The sequence below is a fragment of the Perca flavescens genome, chromosome 10 (assembly GCF_004354835.1).
Source record: "Perca flavescens isolate YP-PL-M2 chromosome 10, PFLA_1.0, whole genome shotgun sequence".
Lineage (NCBI taxonomy): Eukaryota > Metazoa > Chordata > Actinopteri > Perciformes > Percidae > Perca > Perca flavescens.
In genome coordinates, this window is record NC_041340.1 from 19,893,688 (window position 1) to 19,914,575 (window position 20,888).

The following is a 20,888-nucleotide window of genomic DNA, read 5'->3' on the forward strand; positions in this document are numbered from 1 at the left end:
CTAAGTTTTTTTCTTTGACTTTGACTTTTTATCACAGGTATTACTATTTTCTAATGCACTTGCTCATTTCTTTTACGATTTCTTTTACATTTTGATAAAAATTAAGTTAACCCATGAATATTATTAGGACCCCATACAACAGTTTTTCTCTTTGTCATTAGTTAGAATGTGGTACTTTTCCACCACCTGACACATCAATGCAAATACTGTATGAGCTCAACACCTCTTTGAAGGCTGTGATAGGATGATGCAGCACTAGTGGGTAGAGACCTTCATATTCACTTTCGTTTCACTACTAAAGTTCCCTTTTGGTTGTTAGAACAGAGCCTCATTCGCCGATGTTGGGTCACCTATAGGTGTTACATTTGGGTATGTACAGTACTTGTTTGCTACACAACTTGTTTTATTTAAATAATCTCAATGAAAGGCTCTATTTTTTTTTATTGTTTTGTTTTTATCAGGTGTGAGTATGAGCGTGTTGCTGGAAAACATTTGCTTTGTAAACATTGAAAGTTAATAAGTAAATAATAGAATAATCTGAGAGTTCAAAGTTCAAAGCTCAGCTTTATTGTCATTATACTGTATAACACAGAATAGCACAATGGCATGTTGCACTACTATGGCATCTTTGTGTTGACTTGATCATTTCTGTGTCAACAGAATACAACAACAAAGATGGGGGCAAAGCAGAGCACCCTGGCAGAGAAAGGCTATGTACTACAAAAACAAACAGAAAATGGTTCTGTTGTTGCCACAAAGGGAGATGACACATTTCTCATTAAAAAGATCAATTTAGATCAGGTAAGTTAAGAGTTCCTGAGCTAATCTAAAAAAAAAAAAAAAAAAAAAAAAAGCATCTAGGAAAGTTTTAAGAACTAGGGAGAAAAAAGTCACCAAATGGAACTGATAGCAGATTACAGATTATGAAAGAAATGGCACACTATCTTTTTTCAATTTTGCTGACTGTCAGCAGTAGCACAAACGCAACGCAATGTAAAAGGCTAAATACATGCTCATAGTAACCAATCACAGTTACTATTACACACTCCTTTACCTTTCCGTCAGACAGCCCTTTCCAGCAGGGACCTGAAGCCGTTATCTATGCTCTCTTCAAAGCAACCAGAGTCCATTGACAAAAACTGTAATTTTACCTCGCAGAACACAGGAGTTGCTGTTCTGCCGCTGCTTGACCGGTTAGTTGTGGGTCTCCTGCTGTCTCGATCGGTTACTGTGTTATTGTGTGACTTTGGTCAATCCAACTAACCCTTTTGCGTTAAGCAAAATAATTACCCTATGCTATCTGCTAGTGTAGGCAGTGTAACATTACCTACGTTTAATAGCTACTGCCTTGGCAGGGCTCGACTTTTAACTTTTTGAGGCACTTGTCCTTTGGCCAAGTACATTTACATTTCACTTGTCCATGCACAAAAGTCACTTGTCCGGGTAAAGATTTATCATTTTATAATTTTGTTGTGTGTTTTGCGAATGCAGAATTCAAACAAACCGTTGAAAGCATCCAAACACTATCAACATTAATACAATTCAGTGGAAACAGTAGAAATAAACGTGTCCCAACAATAGATTTCCCCTTCAACAAGAAAAACGGATCTCCAGACTCCATAATACAAAGTAATACGTTTCACACCGGTGTGTAGTGTATCACCAGAGGTAGTGGTGACTTATATATCTAAAATAATTTTGTAGTTTTTTTTTTCTTTCTACAATTTCACTTTCTACTTGGCAGAGGCTGATTCACCAAAGGATCCTTCAAAAGGTGTAACTACTTTACAGTTGATTATTACCTGATATTTAATCCGGCAAGTCGCAGAGTTGAGGTTTTACAATAACTGACGGACAAAGGAGCAGTGGAGTAGTAACGCTACGAGGCAGAGAGCAAGGCGCTAAATGAGTCAAATTAACTTCATGCTTCATCCACACAAAGCACATTGCTATCGCCACGAATGACAGCTTTATTCGGCTCGCTTTCTGTGAACGATGTGGCAACGATGTAACGTTATAGCGGAGTTAGCAAGCTAATGTTAGCTAACTAACACTGGTTGGTTGGCTTGCTGGTTCCGCCGTGCTTTTATGCTGCATCGCTTACAGAGAATGAGCTGAACAGCTAGCTAGCGGTCCGTCCGACATTAGCGGTCTGCTATCCCACTGCCGCTGGGTCTAACGTTACGGTCCGCTGCCCCGGATTGTGGGGAAAAATATGTATTTGTTTCAAATCTGTAACATAGACGTAAGTAACATGGCATTTTATTTTGTTTTATTTGAGTTTTAACTTGTCCAGTGGGGCAAGTAAATTTCTCTTCCACTTGCCCTACAAAAAATCCACTTGTCCCGGACAAGCGGACAAGCCTTTATGTCGAGCCCTGCTTGGTATGTGCAGGCAGCCAGCCAGTTTGGACAATTTGAGGCAGCAGGTAAAAGTGCAAGTAAAGAGTTCTGCTAAAGGATCTAGTTCTTTGACTACTATCTCAGGCATACGACTTTAACCTGTGTGCTGCCAGTCACTCTGCCAGGCTATTTTTTATGCAAGTGGTGTTTTTAACAGACTACCGGAAATGCTGAGCCAGCATTAACCTCAGAAGAAATCATAGACATCCTCAAGACAACAAGCCATCCTCACATTGTGAACAGCAAAAACTCTTTCAAAGGTAAGTTTTGACAAATCTGCTTCAAGTTTTATGTTCTTCTCAACATGTTGACGTCTCAAGTAGGGCTGGGCGATATGGACCAAAAGTCATATCCCGATATATTTTGGCTGAATATTGATATACGATATATATCCCGATATTTTTTTCCGCAAAGTGAGAGCAAATGTTCAGTCAAAGCCAAAATCAAATATGACATGTCACAAGTAGTTTCATAGAAACAGTTGCAAAATCAAATAAATAATAAACCGGTTTCTTCACCTGGTTCATGATTAAATGCTCAGCTGTTCAAATAATAAAATGTAAACCTAAATACTGTATAACAGGAGTACCTTTTTGAAATCAAAGCTCCATATTTGTGATTCGTTCCAAAGGTCAATTAAGCTTTTGATATTAATATAATCTACTTTGTTCAAAATGTAATGCCTCATGCCTGTAAGCCTAGGTTTATAGTCCCATTCTTCCACTTGATACTGCTTCCACTTAAGTAAACTAAAAGATGAACTATCGACTACAAAACAAAGAAACTAATTAATGTGTTAATACAAAGAATATTTATTATGATCGGTTCACAGATCTGAGTCAAACGTAAACTTCACCCTTCTGAACTAAGAGTTTCTGCTTCAAGGTGAAGTTTAAAACAGACTGAAATGTCCAGGCTCATTCCTCCACTATTTATTTCTGTATGTATTTATCGTTACATGTAATTTTAACGGGCACTGAGCTCCAGATCCTGCAGCCGCAGACGGTCTCTGCTGCCCCGCTGTAGCTTCTCTCCGTCCGCCTGCCGCCCGGCAAACTTAGTGGAACTTTCCGCCGATATCGACATACAGGTCGTCCTGGACTACGTGTAAGATCCTACCGATCACCACTCTGTCTTTGGCTGGTCCGATTTGGATCAGCGGGGACCGGCGCAGCAGCGAGGCAAAGCTGTGTTTTTCCCGGGGGAAGAGACGCTGCGGCCGGCCACGGAGCTCTCCGCCCCCCGCTGCCGCCGGAGCTCAGATTGCTGGTCGAAGGCGGCATACATAATCATAAAACACATTGTCACCTGTTAAATGTTATTCATTGCTGTTTGTTCTTTTCATTTCCTCTATCGAACATAATTAAGCAGTACAAAAGTCCGGCATCTTTAGCGTTGATCGGAATGCTTCGGACCCCTGTTCCAAGATGGCGGCGGTTTTGACGTATGTTTAGAACCTCAAGGCGACATCTGTGTATATATCTATGGGAGTAAGGATCACATTTGAACTATATCGATATATGCGATATGGTCTAATTCCATATCTCATTTAAAAATATATCGATATATTTTTTATATCGATATATCGCCCAGCCCTAGTCTCAAGTATGGTATGCACATAAAGTTGTGATACAAGTAATGAGACTCAACATCATTTTAAAACAAATGTATTATAGAATAGAGAGCTTATGTCCTTACCTCTGGGATACCTGCTGCAAGTCAGTGTAGGGATGTTACAATATGAGACATTTAACAGTAGGCAACAGGGAAAAATGTTTTAAAAAGCAACATTGGATTTCTTTGCAATTTTGTGCCCCTAGAGTTTCAGAGTGCAATTCTCTTGTACGCCGCTGTCATTACTGTGGACAGATTAACGACAGTATCGTTACATGGTCGTATAAAGAAAAAGCTTTGACGTAGTAAACTACTATTGCCATGTTGATGTAGCTTATAGCTTGCTTTATTTATTTGGGGGCTAACGTTAGCTTCAGTGTGGGGAAGCTTCATTTACTGTAGAATAACTGGTAACTAGGGGTGGTACGGTTCACAAAACCCACGGTTCTGTTCGTATCACGGTTTTAGGGTCACGGTTTTCGGTTCTGTACGGTTCTTGTTATTTTTTCTTTTAATCTTTAACACTCCAGAAATATACTTCAGCATACGGTATATAGCTTAATTATCCACAATGTAGGATACAGTAGGCTATTAAATAATTATATAGTTATATATATATATAGTTATATCATGTAGCCTAATCATGCACAAACTGAATTTGACTTGACTTTAAGCACATTATTAAGACCATCTCTGAGGAAAGCTAGCTATGATTTTGATACAGCAAGAGGGAAGACATTGTCGTGATTTCAACAAGCTTTTCATTTATTTGGCTAAAAAAAGGAGAATGTGTATTGCCATCTACAGGAACTTATGTGCCTTTTTTTTGCCTTTTTGATTGAAATATTACAGAATATCAATTGAAATAACTTGCATTTATCAGCGAGCGAAAAAAGACATAAACGTGGATAACTCAAAATGCGTACAGATAACACGCCATTTGGCTTTAGGAAAGTGGCGTGTATAGTCATGATGCCATATTGGGCCGTGGAATGGATGTCTGATCACAACCAAAAAAATTGTTGATAAAATGTATTTTGGTTTTTTAAAACACATGCATCTGCTTTTTTCCATAGCAGTAATATGATCAATATTTTCTGTTTTGTAAGAGAAGGTCTGATTGGACAATTATTGGATGGGAAAACATCACCACGCCACCCACCTCATAACCAAGTTGCCATTTTTGGCCATGGACAAATTCTGAGACAATTCAATTGAAAACCTGAATCCTAACTTTAAGTACCACTCAACAACTAAACCGTGAGCTCAGAGAAAAAAAAACAATGTACCTTGATCTATCTATGGATTATTTGTTATAAAATACCAACAGATTCTATTTTCTCTCTGTTATAAAGATCAGCATACTTACTATGTTGTGATGGACTACTGTCAGGGAGGGAGCCTTGCTGCAAAGATCGCAGAGATGAGTGACTCTCTGAAGGAGTTTGAGGTACAATAGTCTTTTGCAAAAGACATTTCAAATTTGTATTGTTTGTTTTGTGGGTGAAATATACTTGGGGCCAGTCCATCAGTCTATATATTTTGCAATTAATTGATATTCCTGCTATTCTAGAGGTTTCATCATTTGTTTTCTAGGTACTGAGCTGGATTGTTGAGATCTGTATGGCTTTGAGAACCATTGATGAAAAAGGCTTGCTTCACAAACATCTGACACCAGAGGTACTACACATTTTACAAACAGATTAAAAGATGCAAATTGCATTTCCACAGAATTTATCCATTAGCTATTTTATACCATCAGAAAACACACGTATTGATGATGTGATATTCAATCATTCCAATGAACCTTTGCCATATATTTTTCCCCATTTGAGATAAAATGAATGTTTCCCCATTTGAAATTTAAAAAAATAGGCATTTGGGCAGTCAACATTTTATTTTGGAAAATCTTATCAAAAAAATTACTTAATACTACTAATTAATAATAAACAAATTTTTAAAGTGCCCATATTATGAAAAAATGTAAAGTTATTTTGTGTCTCTGGTGCTTCCACACGCAAACTTTGAAAAAAACCATGCTGTTTTGAGTGAGATACGGTTTCTAAATGTGTCCTGCCTTTAGTCTCCTGCTGAGCTGTTCAAAATCGGTCCGGATTGTGACGTCACAATCCGAAACGAGCTGGCTAACCACAACCATTAGCTTGTAGCGTTAGCATTAGCTGGAGAAACAGCCTTTCTTTTACTGTCTCTATAGTTAGCTAGCTGACATGATCTACATCTGAGCTACTGCGCATGTGCGAGTGCAATCAAAGATAGTACAGAAGAAGAAGAAGAAAAGAGGTCGAACTCTGTAGCTAAAACAGAGACCAGGTGAAAAGAGGATCTGCAGCAGTGAGAGAGAGCTGTGCAGTACAACAAAAATATGGTGTTTTTTGAAAATTAAACCATGTAAACCTATTCTGGTACAACCTTAAAATACAGTTATGAACCTGAAAATGAGCATAATATGGGCGCTTTAACAACTGACTTAATGCGTCTATTTAAAGTTACAGTTTTACCTTTTCATATTTTATAGAACATACTCCTCACAGAATTTGGTAAAGTGTGCCTGGACGGATTTGGACAAATCGATAAAAAGTACTGTACATTTTTTATTTATTTTTGTACAATATGTATCTATGTACGTATGTATGTATGTATGTATGTATGTATGTATGTATGTATGTATGTATGCATAAGGGCTGTTGGGACGAATTCCAAAAGTCTAATATAATTGAATAGTAAAAAATCAATACCATTCGAATGCTGAAATTACTACTCAAATGTGATTTTTTTTTTATGGATAGGTTGGCCAACGTTAGCTAATCTCCCTCTTCTCATGTCACGTCTGATGAACAATAAGTTACGGGAGTGAGAAACACAAGGCATTGTGAGCTAACGTTACGTACCGAGTAACGTTAGTACAGGGGGGAGTGACAGACTGCGGCTGGAAATCGTAAGATGGATGGGAAATAGTTTTAACATGACTTTAAAATCAACATCCACCAAGCCAAAATGCTTCTGTTATAAATAGTTAGCTCATTCTGGTTTCCTAACTGCATCGCAAGTTATAGGAGCTTAGCTGTGAGCTTCATGGAGACAGCTAAAGATTATGTTAGCTGCCCTACAGCTGTCAGAGTTAGCTTTGACTTCATATATTACCTACCAACCGCTGTATTCTCAGTAACGTGACAATCTGCAAGAAACAGGTTGCTTTTAATCACTAAAATAGTAGTGACAGCACCATTTGGCTTAGTTATCAATGCCGTTAGCATTGTGGCTAACACTATTGTGCTTTCTAACGTGATTTCATTGTGCTAACCGAGCAACGTTAGCCTTTACAAGAGAGCTGCTTCAATGAACTTGTTAGATAATGTTTAATTACAGAGTTCTCAGTTGATTTCTGTTTGTCGCTGCGTGCTCGTGGTGGAAAATAATGTAAACAGAGAGCGGCATGCCAGAAATGCAATGCGCCATGACGTAGATCCCCTTCAAGGCCCGGCTGATGTTGGAAGTCCCTCTAGTGGACAGAACGTGTAACAACAACCACATGCTTATAGTGGCATTGACAATGTATAAGCCTGAGTAGTGTAGTACATATTTATAACAGGCTGCATATGAGCATTAAATATTCAAATATTATTTGAATATAAAAAAAATAATAATTAAATTTGAATGGTATTATAGAGGAAGACTGACAGCTCTAGTATGTACACTACCGGTCAAAAGTTTGGGGTCACTTAGAAATTTCAGACAGAATACCAGCAGAGATCAGTTGCATTGTTTTTTTTAATCAAGGCAGCAGTTTTCAGATTACATTATGTGCTTACATAATTGCAAAATGGTTCTCGACTGTTGTAGACAGAAGTGGCTGAAGAAATGCTTGAAATTCCATGCTTTTTGGTCTAAACGTCATACCCAAATTAAAAGTGGTACAGCTCCCATATACTTTGACACTTAGGGGTGTGCCTGATATCATTGGAAAGGAAACACTCAAGTTGTGTCAGGGTGATTCTAGGCCTTACTGACACAGAGTTACAGAGGCTAGAATGGAGATTTTTTATTTCTGTCCAAGTTATAAATCTGTAAAATTATTAAAATACACTGCTGTAAACACATCTGACAGGTGACAGACAACACAGCATTAGCCACGTCTCAGCTTACTACAGAAAAAAATTCAGAAGCTAAAAGACTCAAAAATGGATTTTATATGAATTCTTTTCTACAAATATGTCTGTGCGTTTTTTTATTTCTATTTGAAAAGTGCAAATAAAAAAGCCAAAAAACTACAAAATACAACACTTCTCAAATACACAAACAAACCCACATCGATCACCTTTCCAATGATATCAGGCACACCCGTGAGTGTCAAAGTATATGGGAGCTGTACCACTTTTAATTTGGGTATGACGTTTAGACCAAAAAGCATGAATTTCAAGTGTTTCTTCAGCCACTTCTTTCTACACAGTCGAGAACCCTTTTGCAATTATGTAAGCAAATAATGTTATCTGAAAACTGCTGCCCTGGTTAAAAAAAACAATACAACTGATCTCAGCAGGTATTGTGTCTGGAATGGAGAGGAATGGAAATTTCTAAGTGACCCCAAACTTTTGACCGGTAGTGTATGTATGTATGTATGTATGTATGTATGTATGTATGTATGTATGTATGTATGTATGTATGTCTTGTGCTTCTTTGTGTTTTCTTTGTCTTCACTTTAACATGTTATCCTTTGGATTTGTGTTTCTGTATATTATAATCCATGAGTTATGACTGACTCAAACTAGAAGATAAAAAGAAAGTTCTATGGCATTTAATCTCTGCATGTATTTGTTTATGTTTTAGCAAGGGATTAACCTGAGCCAGGCCATACAATAATGATAGTAATTATATCACACCCATACAGTGTTGGTAGAGTACAGTTGTTGAAAGATAATTAATATATATACATTAACCCATCAGCCAAAACGCAAGTTCAGTTATCTGAATCGGTATCAGGGAGGAAAAACTGGAAGATCTCTATCAATCAGTCAATGTATGTATGTATGTTTGTTTTAAAACAATTTTTTTTTTTTATATATTTCACAGTTCAAAAAACCCTGCAGCAAATCTGGGGGAAAATATGAATTATCTGCCACCGGAAGTCTTCGTAAATGGGACCTATGATGCTAAAAGGTAAAATGTTTTTTACCAAAATGAGAAATGTATTACATCTGCCCCCCACACAACAACAAATGCAGTCAGTTTAGATTGTTATTACAATAAATGAATTGTGCAGTGTAAAGAAACCAGAAGAACCCCACAGTCATAATCGGAATGTTTGAGCCAGATGAGCCTTTAAAAACCTTAAAACAAAAATACTACAGAGCCTCCTTGTCACAATTCAGCTGGACAAAAAAGTAAATGGAAAGTTTATTTGACCAGCTTGTATGTTACAGAGGCTGCATCAATGCAATCAATCCCTTAATAGTAAAACAAGTCTGTATTTTACTCAGTGTGTATTTCAGGCAGAGAGGGAGAAGGATTAATTTAGTGATGCTAACCAGGGGCCGGTTTCACAAAAGTGATGTGTTATCATCAGAGCATTCAAAACTGAAATCGGACGTTTTGGCTCACAGGGACTTCTTTTAAATACATTTACCTCATTGTTTGAAGCTTTGGCCACGTTTATTATGAACATATGAAATTGTAACATTATAGATATGACAGAAAATATGGAAAAGCATAGCCTAATGCAGTAGGTCTCCTTTAACAGAGTTAAATTCTATTTTATTTATAGTTTCAAATCATACCTGAGAAGTTATCGCAGGAAACTAAAGTAGGTCTAGATAATATACAGAGAGAATGAATAATGTTTTGTCCAATGTTATCTCTTTATTTGTGCTACTACCACTACTAAATAATAATAATAATAATAATAATAATAATAATAATAATAATAATACTAATATCTGCTTCATTTATAGTGACATTTGGTCAGTGGGTTGCATTCTCTATGAGCTCTGTACTCGACAATTGGCAGTAAGTAACACAGTTTTGCATGTCATCAAAAATGTATGTAATCAAAACATTAATGCGATTACAAAGACACATTACAAACACAACTGTGCTATGTAAAGGGTTGGGTACCGAAACTTATGCAACCAGTGGGAATCGGACCAAATTATAATGCAAATTTCGGTTCCTCAAATCGGTTCCACTTAATGTGTCGACTGAAATATTTTCCCTCTGTCGCTCGGAAACGGATGTAAAAATTTCACACTTTCTCTGTAGTCTACCGTTAGCTAGCTACCGTAAATGTAGGCTACTTTTAAAAGGGGTGATAGAATGATTATATAGGGTATTTCACACTGTTCCTTAAGGTCTCCTAATAGGGTATGTAACATTGGGCCCAAGTGATTTTCTGTGGGCCATTAACTACCGTGTGAATATGGCCCTATTTTGAACAAGAGCTTTTCTTCCAAATTTTTTTTAATTTTTTTTAATTTTACCTTTATTTAACCAGGAAAGTCCCATTGAGATTAAAAACCTCTTTTTCAAGGGAGTCCTGGCCAAGAAGCAGCAAAAGGGTTTCAAACATACAATACAATTACATACACATTATGAAAAACCGTTACAAAGGATCGACTCAAGTGTTCTCAATCTGGAGTTAAAAGCGTTCAATGAAAGTAATTCAGTCAATTTCCAGTCTTTTTGCAACATGTTCCATGTGTGGGGGGCTGAGTAAACAAAAGTCCTTTTTCCCAGTTCTGTACGGGCAAGTGGAACAGCGAGCAACAAAAGATAATTTGAACGCAAACAATGAGAGCCAACACTCCTCCGTGAGATTAAGTTACAGATGTAGGATGGCAATAGACCAAGCATGGCCTTATAAATGAAAGTATACCAGTGACCCAGCCTCCTGGAGGACAAAGAAGGCCATCCCACTCGAGAATACAGTTCACAGTGATGGGTCAAGACCCTACAATTAGTAATGAACCGCAGAGAAGCATGATATGCAATGTCAATCTTATGGAGACATTTAGCAGAGGCATTCATGTACAACAGCTTTTTTGCCTCAAAAGAAAAACAGAATTGATTACGAAAGAAACAGCCCAATTTAAGTTTAAGCATTTTCACAAGATTATCTATATGGGGCTTAAAAGTCAGGGAGTCATCAAGCAAAATACCAAGATACTTGTAGGTGTGAACCATCTCTATGACATTTCCCTCAAGACTGGACACTAAGGGAGTAGATTGAGGGACCTTCTTAGTGTTTGAAAACAACATTAGTTTGGTCTTTTCAGCGTTAAGAACCAGTTTTAGCTGGATAAGTGTGTGCTGGACCACATCAAAAGCTTTCTGCAGAGATTCTACAGCTTTGGCAGGGTTCAATCCAAAACAGTAAATTATTGTGTCATCAGCGTAAAAATGCATATTAGCGTCAGAAACATCATCAAATCATTAATTTGATGATGTTTTTGATGATTTGATCATTAATATACATGATGAACAGGAGGGGTCCTAATATAGAACCCTGCGGCACCCCCTTGTGGACATTCAAAAATTCAGAACACAGACCATCACATTTAATACACTGGGTCCTATCACTCAAATAATTTGTGAACCAGGAAATAACATGATTAGACAGTCCCAGACTTAAAAGCCTATGCTTTAAAATAACATGATCCACAGTGTCAAAAGCTTTTGACAGATCAATAAAAAGGGAAGCACAATATTGTTTTTTATCAAGAGCAACAAGTATGTCATTTATCACTTTTGTAGCAGCCGTGATGGTGCTGTGTTTTTTCCTAAAGCCGGATTGCAGTTTAGAGAGTAGGTCACTAGAGTACAGGAACTCTTTAAGTTGATCACAAACAAGAGATTCAAGAAGTTTTGACAAAACACACAAATTTGATATTGCCTGTAATTAGTTAAAACAGCTGGATCACCTCCTTTTAATAAAGGGGTAACAAAAGCAGCCTTCCAAACAAGTGGAATTTCTTTGTTTTGGATTGAAAGATTAAAAAGGACTGTAAGAGGTTGTGCTACATAATCAGCTGCTATTTTCAAGAAGTAGGGCTCTATCAAGTCCGGTCCGTTTTGTTTCCTATTATCTAATGTTTTGAGAGCTTTATGCACTTCCTGCACAGTAAAAGGAACAAAATTAAAATACTCTCCAGAAGACATTTGAGGCTCTCTGTAGGAAGTCACGGGGGCCACTCCTGTGGAGTCAAACAAAGAACCAGAAGCTACGAAATGGTTGTTAAAGCTATTTAAGACCTCGGTCCTATCGTAGACAGGGACAGAGTCTTTTAAGACATATTTTGGAAGAGCCTGAGGTCTTCTATTTACAGATAGACTTTATCACTTTCCAAAATTTCTGTGGTTTGTTGAGGTTTTCTGTTGTGACAGATAAGTAATATTCTGATTTAGCCTTCTTGATAAGAGAAGTACATTTATTTCTTAAATGCCTAAAATTAGACCAATCAGAGGGAGAATCGCTTTTTCTGGCTTTGGCCCATACCACATTGCGCTGATGGATGGACTCTGACAATTCTGGAGAAAACCAAGGATTCTCTTGTCCCTTGACTCTGAATTTCCTAATGGGAGCATGTTTATTTACAATCTTCATAAAACTCTCCTTGAAATATGCCCAAGCCAGCTCAACATCTGGCAACAAACTCAATTGCCCCCAACTAACCAAAGCTAGATCATGATGAAAGGCTTGTTCATTCAATATTTTTAAATTTCTCTTACAAATAATACGCGGATTGCATTTGGGGATTTTAGTGTTCCGGCAAGTAGCAACAACGCAATGATCACTCAAATCAATGCAGAACACACCCACTGATGAGAACTTATGAGGAACATTTGTTAGGATTAAATCAATCAAGGTAGACTTATTAGGACTCTTTACGTTTGGCCTTGTAGGTAGGTTGACCAACTGGCTAAGGTTAATAGAGTCACAGAAGGATTTGAATTCACCAGAAACTGCATTTAGCCAATCCCAATTCAAATCTCCAGCCAATAAGAGTTCATTGTAATTTAATTTTGACAAAAGATACTGTAAGGATGATAATGCTTCCTTGATGGCAGATGGAGGCCTATAGCACCCCACGACAGTTATAGACAGGGACTTAACTATTTCTACATTCAAAGCCAAAAACTCCATTTGCTTAGAAATAGATTCAGATAGAACAATTGATACATCAAATCTTGATTTTACATAAATGGCTACGCCACCACCTTTTTTAGGCCTATCTGTACGATAAACATTGTATCCAAATATGGCAATGTCATCATTAGAAACAGATTTGGATAACCATGTTTCAGAAATGATCACAATATCTGCATCTGTCGATTTCACCCAAATTTTGACCATGTCCATCTTGGGTAATAAGCTGCGTACATTAAGATGAACACATTTTAACCCAGGCATTGATTTGAAATCAGCAAGGGTCTGGACGCATTTCAGCTCAGGTCCAGGGTTTGGTTGCACATTTCCAGATATAAGTAAAAGTAGAACAATCATCAATCTTTGTTTCACGCTACATTTTGAAACCTGCGTTTCAAATGTTGAAGCCAAGCATTGCTTTTCATTTAGTGAAAGTGAAAGATTGTACAAAGCAAGAAAACCCTAAAGTTTAGGTACAACCCCAGGCAGATTGAAGTAGAAGACCAAAACCAAATGAGATAGTGGTGGCTCAAGGTGCCCTGCTGCACTAAATTTAGTGCCACTATAGGAAGTATCACACATACTTATTATTTGCAGAACTTACCCAAGGAGCACTGCTTAGTCCCAAGTCCCAAACGGTCAACACACATAATAAAACTATTAAGAGTGCCATAATCTTCATGTTGAAAAATATCAGCAGAAACAGTTTGTGAGTGGCACAACCGTAGCTATTTTCCAGAAGGTGGATGTGGCAGGCTCGGGCCTGTTGGTCCAGGCTCCAGATGGGGATGGATGTAGCAGACTCAGACCTGTTAGCCCGGGCTCTAGATGAAGGTGAATGAGGCAGGCTCAGGCCTATTTGCCCAGGCTCCAGATGGAAGTGGATGAGGCAGGCTCAGGCCTGTTAGCCCAGGCTCCACAAGGAAGTGGATGAGGCAGGCTCAGGCTTGTTAGCCCAGGCTCCAGGCGGAGGTAGATGTAGCTCAGGCTTTATAGCCCAGAATCAGATATAGCAGAGGCTAAATTAAACTCATTTAAAGTCCGCCAGAAAGGAAAACAAACACTAAAATTAAACTGCAACTTTTAAAACAATAAAAAGCAGTAAAATCCATTAAAATGAATTAGTCCAAAGAGAGACACTGAGCAGACAATGAGCTTGCTGCCATCTTGGATCAAATATGGTATGCTCATGAATATTTAGAGGAGCTGCGCGCTGATTGGTTGAGCGACCCACATACGCATACATTGGAGTCTCATATTACACACACACACACACACACACACACACACACACACACACACAGTCTGTTACGTGCACAGACATGGCCGGGTGCGAGCCGGCTGCAGAGGCTGTAGCCAAGACAAAATGTTTCGACACTTTCATTATAACTAGTGTAGTTGTAACATTACCCTTGGGACATAAAAAACCTCCACCAAAGAATCACAACTCACCTAATAGCTAGTAAGCGCAGGGAGCGGAGAGTGAACCCCTGCAATGTCCTCTGCAGCGCTGCGTTAGATCCACAACTCCCACTCCATTGTCCGATATACTCGTTCTAAACACTTTTTCTCTGGGCCAGTAGGCTATTCTGTTTTACAGTCTGGAACACTGCATTTACGACCGTGGTTCATTTTCAGTATCCTTGAAAAACTGAAATACCGCAGCTCGTGTGTGAGATCCTGACAGAGCTCCAGCTCAGCGGGTCTGTGAAGGGGGAGAAGCCGACAGGGAAGGCAGCAAACCCGGCCGGCAGCCGCCGCCTGTCCCGGCAGATTGTGGAGTGTGTGTAGTCCGATACTGTCCTACCAAATTTGCAATTAGCCATCAATTTTCGTGAAACGACCCATATTTGAGCTTTACATAGTTGATTTCTCGTATAAAAAAAGTCTCAGAAGTGAATTTAGTTGTAAAATAGCAGATGAACAATGTATACAATTTCAGAGATCTGCGTGACCTAGATTCAGAAGACTAGCTGACCTCAGGTCAGTTGTGTAGCCTATGTAAATGTTGGGGCGTGACAAAGACTAGAGACTAGAGCCAGATGAGGAGGAGTTGAGAAGTTGACGTGGGCTCACCGAAATGGACGTAAAAGCCTTTCTTTTATGTCATTTTTCAGTTTTTCAAGAATCAGTTTAGGAATCGGAATCGTTTTGAAAGTACCGGTTCGGCATCAGAATCGTAAAAATCTAAACGATACCCAACCCTAGTTATGTATTATTTTATTTTTAAAAAGTATATAAAAAGAATTTAACAAAAATGCTGCTATGCATTATGAAAGAGCATCAGGACAATCCTCAGTGTTATGTAACTGCAACAAGGGAGATATTTTCAGTATTTCCCTGAAATGTGAATGTTGTAAAGTTGATGTTGAGTGTACAACAAAGATTAATTTGATAAATACAAACAGGGTATAATATATAGTAGTATATATACTATAACATATGATCTTATAATTAGTATTAAGTGTTTTCTAACAATAATTTTTTTTCAGTTCTCAGCAGAGACTACGATCAAGCTCATGCCCAAGATACTTAATGGTCCTAACCCATCTCTCACAGAGCCATTTTCACCAGAGCTTTGTGAACTATTGAATTATATATTAAATAGAGACCCTCAATCAAGACCAACAGCCAGTGAGATCCTGGAGCGTCCTTTTATTGTAAACCATCTCTCAGAAAAGGTATGACACTTGTAAATACAATGTTAAACTCATCAAATCAATTATTTTATAAAGTGATTAGTGGTAAAGAAAATCATAAAAAGCTTTTAGTACCAACCAATTGGATGTTAAAGTTAAAGTATTAGGCTTTACATTTATTTTTACAAAATTGTGATCTCAATTCAGAATGGAAAAGATTGTGATTCTAATTTTGACCAGAATTGTGCATCCATATTTCCAGTATTATTACAGATAAAGCCAAAGTCAAGTAGTAAAATGGGTATAGATATAGGAGGGTGCGGGTGTGGCCTCGACCAACTGCCACTTTGCTCGTTTGAAAGCCATGATGTCTCTCTCTCATGTGTGGGCCAAATTCTCTGGGCGGGCAAAGCAGAGAAAGGGGAGGTAACCTTGCTCCTTATGACCTCATAAGGAGCAAGATTCCAGATCGGCCCATCTGAGCTTTCATTTTCTCAAAGGAAGAGCAGGATACCCAGGGCTCAGTTTACACCTATCACCATTTCTACCCACTGGGGGACCATAGGCAGGCTGGGGGAACACATATTAATGTTAAAAAAACCTCATAAAGTGAAATTTTCATGCAATGGGACTTTTAATACTGTATTTAATTTGTGCCTCTCTTGATCAAGTGGAACCAGACCTCAGATTTAAAAAATAATGGACGAAGCTTCCGGGCCTTAAAAGTGAAGCCAATGCGGAAGTGCCTTAAACCTGGGGGCGACACCCCAGTTGCAAAAATGAATCTGTTTAGAAGTCTATGGGAAATTTCATCAAAGTTAATTGGAATATTTGGTTGCCTAATAATGTATTTTTCAGCGTTATGCTAAATTGGTCTATATTTGAATAACTGTTTGTAGGTACCTACTTTTCCGCTGACAATGTCTGTGTTTTTTTGATAGTGCATAACAACTGTGAAGGAACTCCAGACCAAGTTGGACAAGCTAAGGGAAGTGGCTGACGGTTTGGTACGTGTGCATGAAGGTACCACCATCGGCAGTCTGGCAGGAGGAGTAATTGGAGCGGTGGGAGGGATTACATCCATAGTGGGCCTTGTACTGGCTCCCTTCACTTTGGGAGCCTCTCTTATTGTCACTGGGGTTGGAGTAGGAGTGGGGGTGGCTGGTGGGGTCACTGCTGGTGCCTCGAATATCACTAATATGGTCAACCAGTCTTCTGATCGCAAAGCTGTTCGAAGCATCATAAAAGAGCTTGAACAGAAAATTAATGCAGTTGCCACCTGGCTCCAAGAGATTAGCTACAGATTACAGACAACCAGGAGCAGATGTGACTCAGTTGACATAACTGACAATATGGATAGTGAGGTAAAGTTTGGCTGCAGGGCAGGGAAGTGCCTGGGTGGCATTTCTGAAGCAGTGCGACTAGGTAGAGTGCTGACCATCGGCAAGACTGCAGCACAAACATCCAGGGTAGTACGCCTGGCAGAGGTAGCAACAGGTGTGTTCTCTGGCTTATTTGTGGCAGTGGATCTCTTCTTTATTGCCATGGATGCAAAAGAGTTACACCACATCAGACAGGCAAAGGACCAGCCTTCCCAAAATACCACTCCAATCAGATCTGAGATCATGAAATTTGTTCATTCAATCAGGCAGGCAGCAGACGAGTTGCAGAAAATCTTGGATGAGCTGGAAACAAAATCAGCAGTAGCTTATGATGGCGGATTTGCACCGTAATATTTTTTCGTTTGTGTGCTGCTGCGCTTCCATGTGTGTTTGTAACAAGCATAGTGTCCGCGTGCTGTGCACAAGCCTAAACGCATTTTACTAATTTGCTGGTAAAATAACAATGAAATGCTGCGCTATTGACTTTAGAAAGGTTTTTGTTGGTCAATGGTGCGATCTCTTCCCGCTGCCTCAGGATAGTAATACGCCAAGAATTCACCTGAACACACCATGGGCGCGGACAGGAAATTGACAACTGCGTCGGTCTTAAACTAGCAAAGACACTTGCGTCGGACATTGCGCTGTGCCGGGTGCAAGATAGGGCCCCAAATTGTTGTACAACGCTACATCACACTTGGGTGTCAAAAGTCAGACTACACCTGACCACAATTAAATCTCATAGTTGTTAAGGTCCGAAATGTAACAAGAGGCATTTTTACCCAGAGAAGTCACTTAAGCAATAATGATCATCTCTAAGAAGTGTAAAGTTGCTTTTTAAATATGCAGTGTGCAAAACTAGTTGTCTCATACACAGACCCTTTGTAACCCTCGATATTAAATCAAGTGAATTTTTTGTAAAAATCTTTCTTTATTAAATCAATAAAAAAGTCTGTAATCATTGTCAATACTATGAATAATACCGTAATCTATAAATGAGAACTTGACGTTGTTAATTCACTTCTATTATCAGGCTGGGTCACTTTTAAAATAACTCTCATGACTAACAGGTCTGACTAATAACATGTCTTGGTCACATTAATAACTTTCTTTATTACACAGCCTTGTTAAATACTTGATTGTGATTGGCTAATCACAGCATTCTATTGTCTGTTATTTTTGAATAACAGACTGTTGCTAAGTATAACAGAACGTTGCCATGGACGGAGTTCTGATCACAGACTCAGGAGGACCATTTTTAAATCAATGCAACTGTTTTTAAATTAATATTTATGCTGATACGGACCTCATTCTGCTGATCAATGGATCATAAAGGGAGAGAGAGGGCGGAGGAAACGGGGAGCGCTAACAGTGCTAATGACAAAAGTGGTTAGCAACATGTTTAGCTCACTCACCGAGGAGACCTGGCTTCCACCGGAGATTCTAGCTCATCAGCAGTAAAGCTATCCTTCCGGACAACCTTACTCAGTTACCGTATGCATACTGTATCGTAATGATTTTTAGCTTTACACTTGATTTGATTGTCAATAACAATTATATTCATGATATTACTCATTAAAGAAATGTTGAATGTTAATTTTAAGGGTAAATAATGTATTTCTGTTTCATGATGTTTCACATTCTAGCAACCTGTAAAAGAGGAAATTTATAGTTAAAGCTATAGTGCGTAGTTTCTGTCTCCCCCATGAGGAATTCTAAGTAATTCCAACAAAAATGTTGCATCCACATGACACAAGCCTTCCATGATAGCGCATCACCCCCACCCCTCCTCCATGCAGCTGCTTGTAGCCAAACAGGACACGGAGGACTAAAAAAAACATGATGGACTCTTCAGAAGATGTAATTATCTTCACTCGAGCTTCTGCTCGCGAAAATTGCCGGACTACACCATTTTATAAACGTAGCCATACGGTGAAATACAGAGAGAGGTTTGTGGAGCTGATATGCTTAATTAGCTTTGTATCAACTCATATATGGCAATGGCTTGAATGTAACAGACGTTCATTATTATAGCAAAGCTACGCACTAAAGCTTTACAGTAAATGTGTATAAATCTTTCTGCCACTTGATAACAAGTTTGTATGTCAATGGTTGCTAGACATCTAAACATTGAGTTTATCCTTTTCATCTTGTTTTCATTATTTGTTATAACATTGTTAATTTTTTAATTGCAGTCAAAGCCCCTATTTTCTTTTATTTTGAGGTTAGCATCAAAATGGACACTGTGTCACATCACAATGCATTTGACGCATTGCATCATACTCTGAAAACCACGCCCACTGGAGGGGAAAACAACTGGTGCCACAATATGCTACTAAGGGCTGAAACACTATCAAAGTGCCTGTAGCTAGCTTTAAACATTACATGTCAAATAAATATTTTACCACCCCTTGTCTACCAGAGAGGACAGTTAGCTGTTAATGTTAGCTACGTGTTAGCAAGCTAAGACACTTGCAAACATAATGCTGCATAGCTTTCTGATGTATCCACATTCCACTATAACACAAGTTGCATACTGTCAAAATGTTTAACATACAGAAATATTTGGATAATTGCCTTTGTAACAAAAGCTGCTTACTGCAAAGGTAACGTTGGGCATAACGTCAGTGTCTTCCCATTCTTCCTGCAGATTCCTCATGGCTGTATCCACTTTTGTTTTTCTAAAAGCTACATTTTTCGGTTCGACAGCTTAGAAAAACTAAGTGATGGGTTATTTCCAATGCTGGTAACGCATCCAATCACACAGTAGCTTTTAGGCATTTTTCTGTTGTTTGCTAGCAGACGGAATTGACGAGGAGGTACCTTAACGCAATACAAGTCCAAGGAGAGCAGAGAATTGTTTTCCCCTCCGGTGGGGACGGGACTTCAATGCGCTCTGTCTTAATGACTTAAATGCCATCGCAATAAGATGATTTCATCACATTTATATGCTACAAAAGGGGTTTTAACTGCAGTTAAAAACAGATGCTTATGAGTCATGTGCCAAGTTTAATTTTATCTTTGTAGTTTTAGATAATTTTGTATAAACATGAGGACAGGCTGCTGGATCTCCTACATTAAACTGTAAGCTTGTGACATATAAATGAATTTATAATGCTGTTAACATCTATGCCGACGAAGAATAAATGCAAGTTGTATCAAGAATTCTGTCCTTATCCTGTCATTAATACACACATGCATTCTGGGATAGGAGTAAAAAAAAAAAAACTATGGGTTGTTTGCATTTCTTTAAACCAATCACAATTGTCTTGGGTGGTGCTAAGCTGTGTCCGTCCACTCCGCCATTAACCAAACTGGGGCTGTCAATAACTCAATTAAACCAGTAAAAGACAGTGGTTAGACAAATCACTTGCGTGTGTGCACGTTACAATACTTCCATTGGCAGCTGCCATTCACTCCGTCATGTGAATCATCACATTCATCACACATAAGCACAAATATGCAAACACACATACAAGCTCCAGTAAAAGACGATTAAATCTATTTCCACTCTGTCCCTCTCTTATTAGCTAAACTATTATGTGTCAGCCTCTGATGAAGAATCATCACATTCATCACACACACACACACACACACACACACACACACACACACACACACACACACACACACACACACAAATATGCAAACACACTCCACAGTTTATTTGGCAACCCCTCTTCTAATTTATCAACA

At 38.5% G+C, this 20,888-nt stretch overlaps 1 protein-coding gene across 1 annotated transcript; it reads left to right on the forward strand.

The window, feature by feature from the left end:
* Nucleotides 1-311: 311 nt before the first annotated feature.
* Nucleotides 312-20,357, forward strand: LOC114562489 (CBL-interacting protein kinase 24). Its single transcript, XM_028588872.1, has 10 exons — nucleotides 312-369; nucleotides 661-801; nucleotides 2,561-2,663; nucleotides 5,373-5,467; nucleotides 5,614-5,697; nucleotides 6,554-6,615; nucleotides 9,106-9,192; nucleotides 9,984-10,038; nucleotides 15,667-15,855; nucleotides 16,755-20,357. Exons 2-10 carry the CDS (start codon nucleotides 676-678, stop codon nucleotides 17,544-17,546), a joined length of 1,593 nt encoding a protein of 530 aa, XP_028444673.1. The 5' UTR covers nucleotides 312-369; nucleotides 661-675; the 3' UTR covers nucleotides 17,547-20,357.
* The last annotated feature ends 531 nt before the right edge of the window (nucleotides 20,358-20,888 follow it).

Excerpts from the sequence above, each read along its gene's own strand:
- LOC114562489 (XM_028588872.1), top strand. The coding sequence starts at position 676 with ATGGGGGCAAAGCAGAGCACCCTGGCAGAGAAAGGCTATGTACTACAA. Across the intron at positions 5,698-6,553 it reads ACAAACATCTGACACCAGAG|AACATACTCCTCACAGAATT; the intron begins GTACTACACATT and ends CATATTTTATAG. Across the intron at positions 15,856-16,754 it reads TAAACCATCTCTCAGAAAAG|TGCATAACAACTGTGAAGGA; the intron begins GTATGACACTTG and ends TTTTTTTGATAG.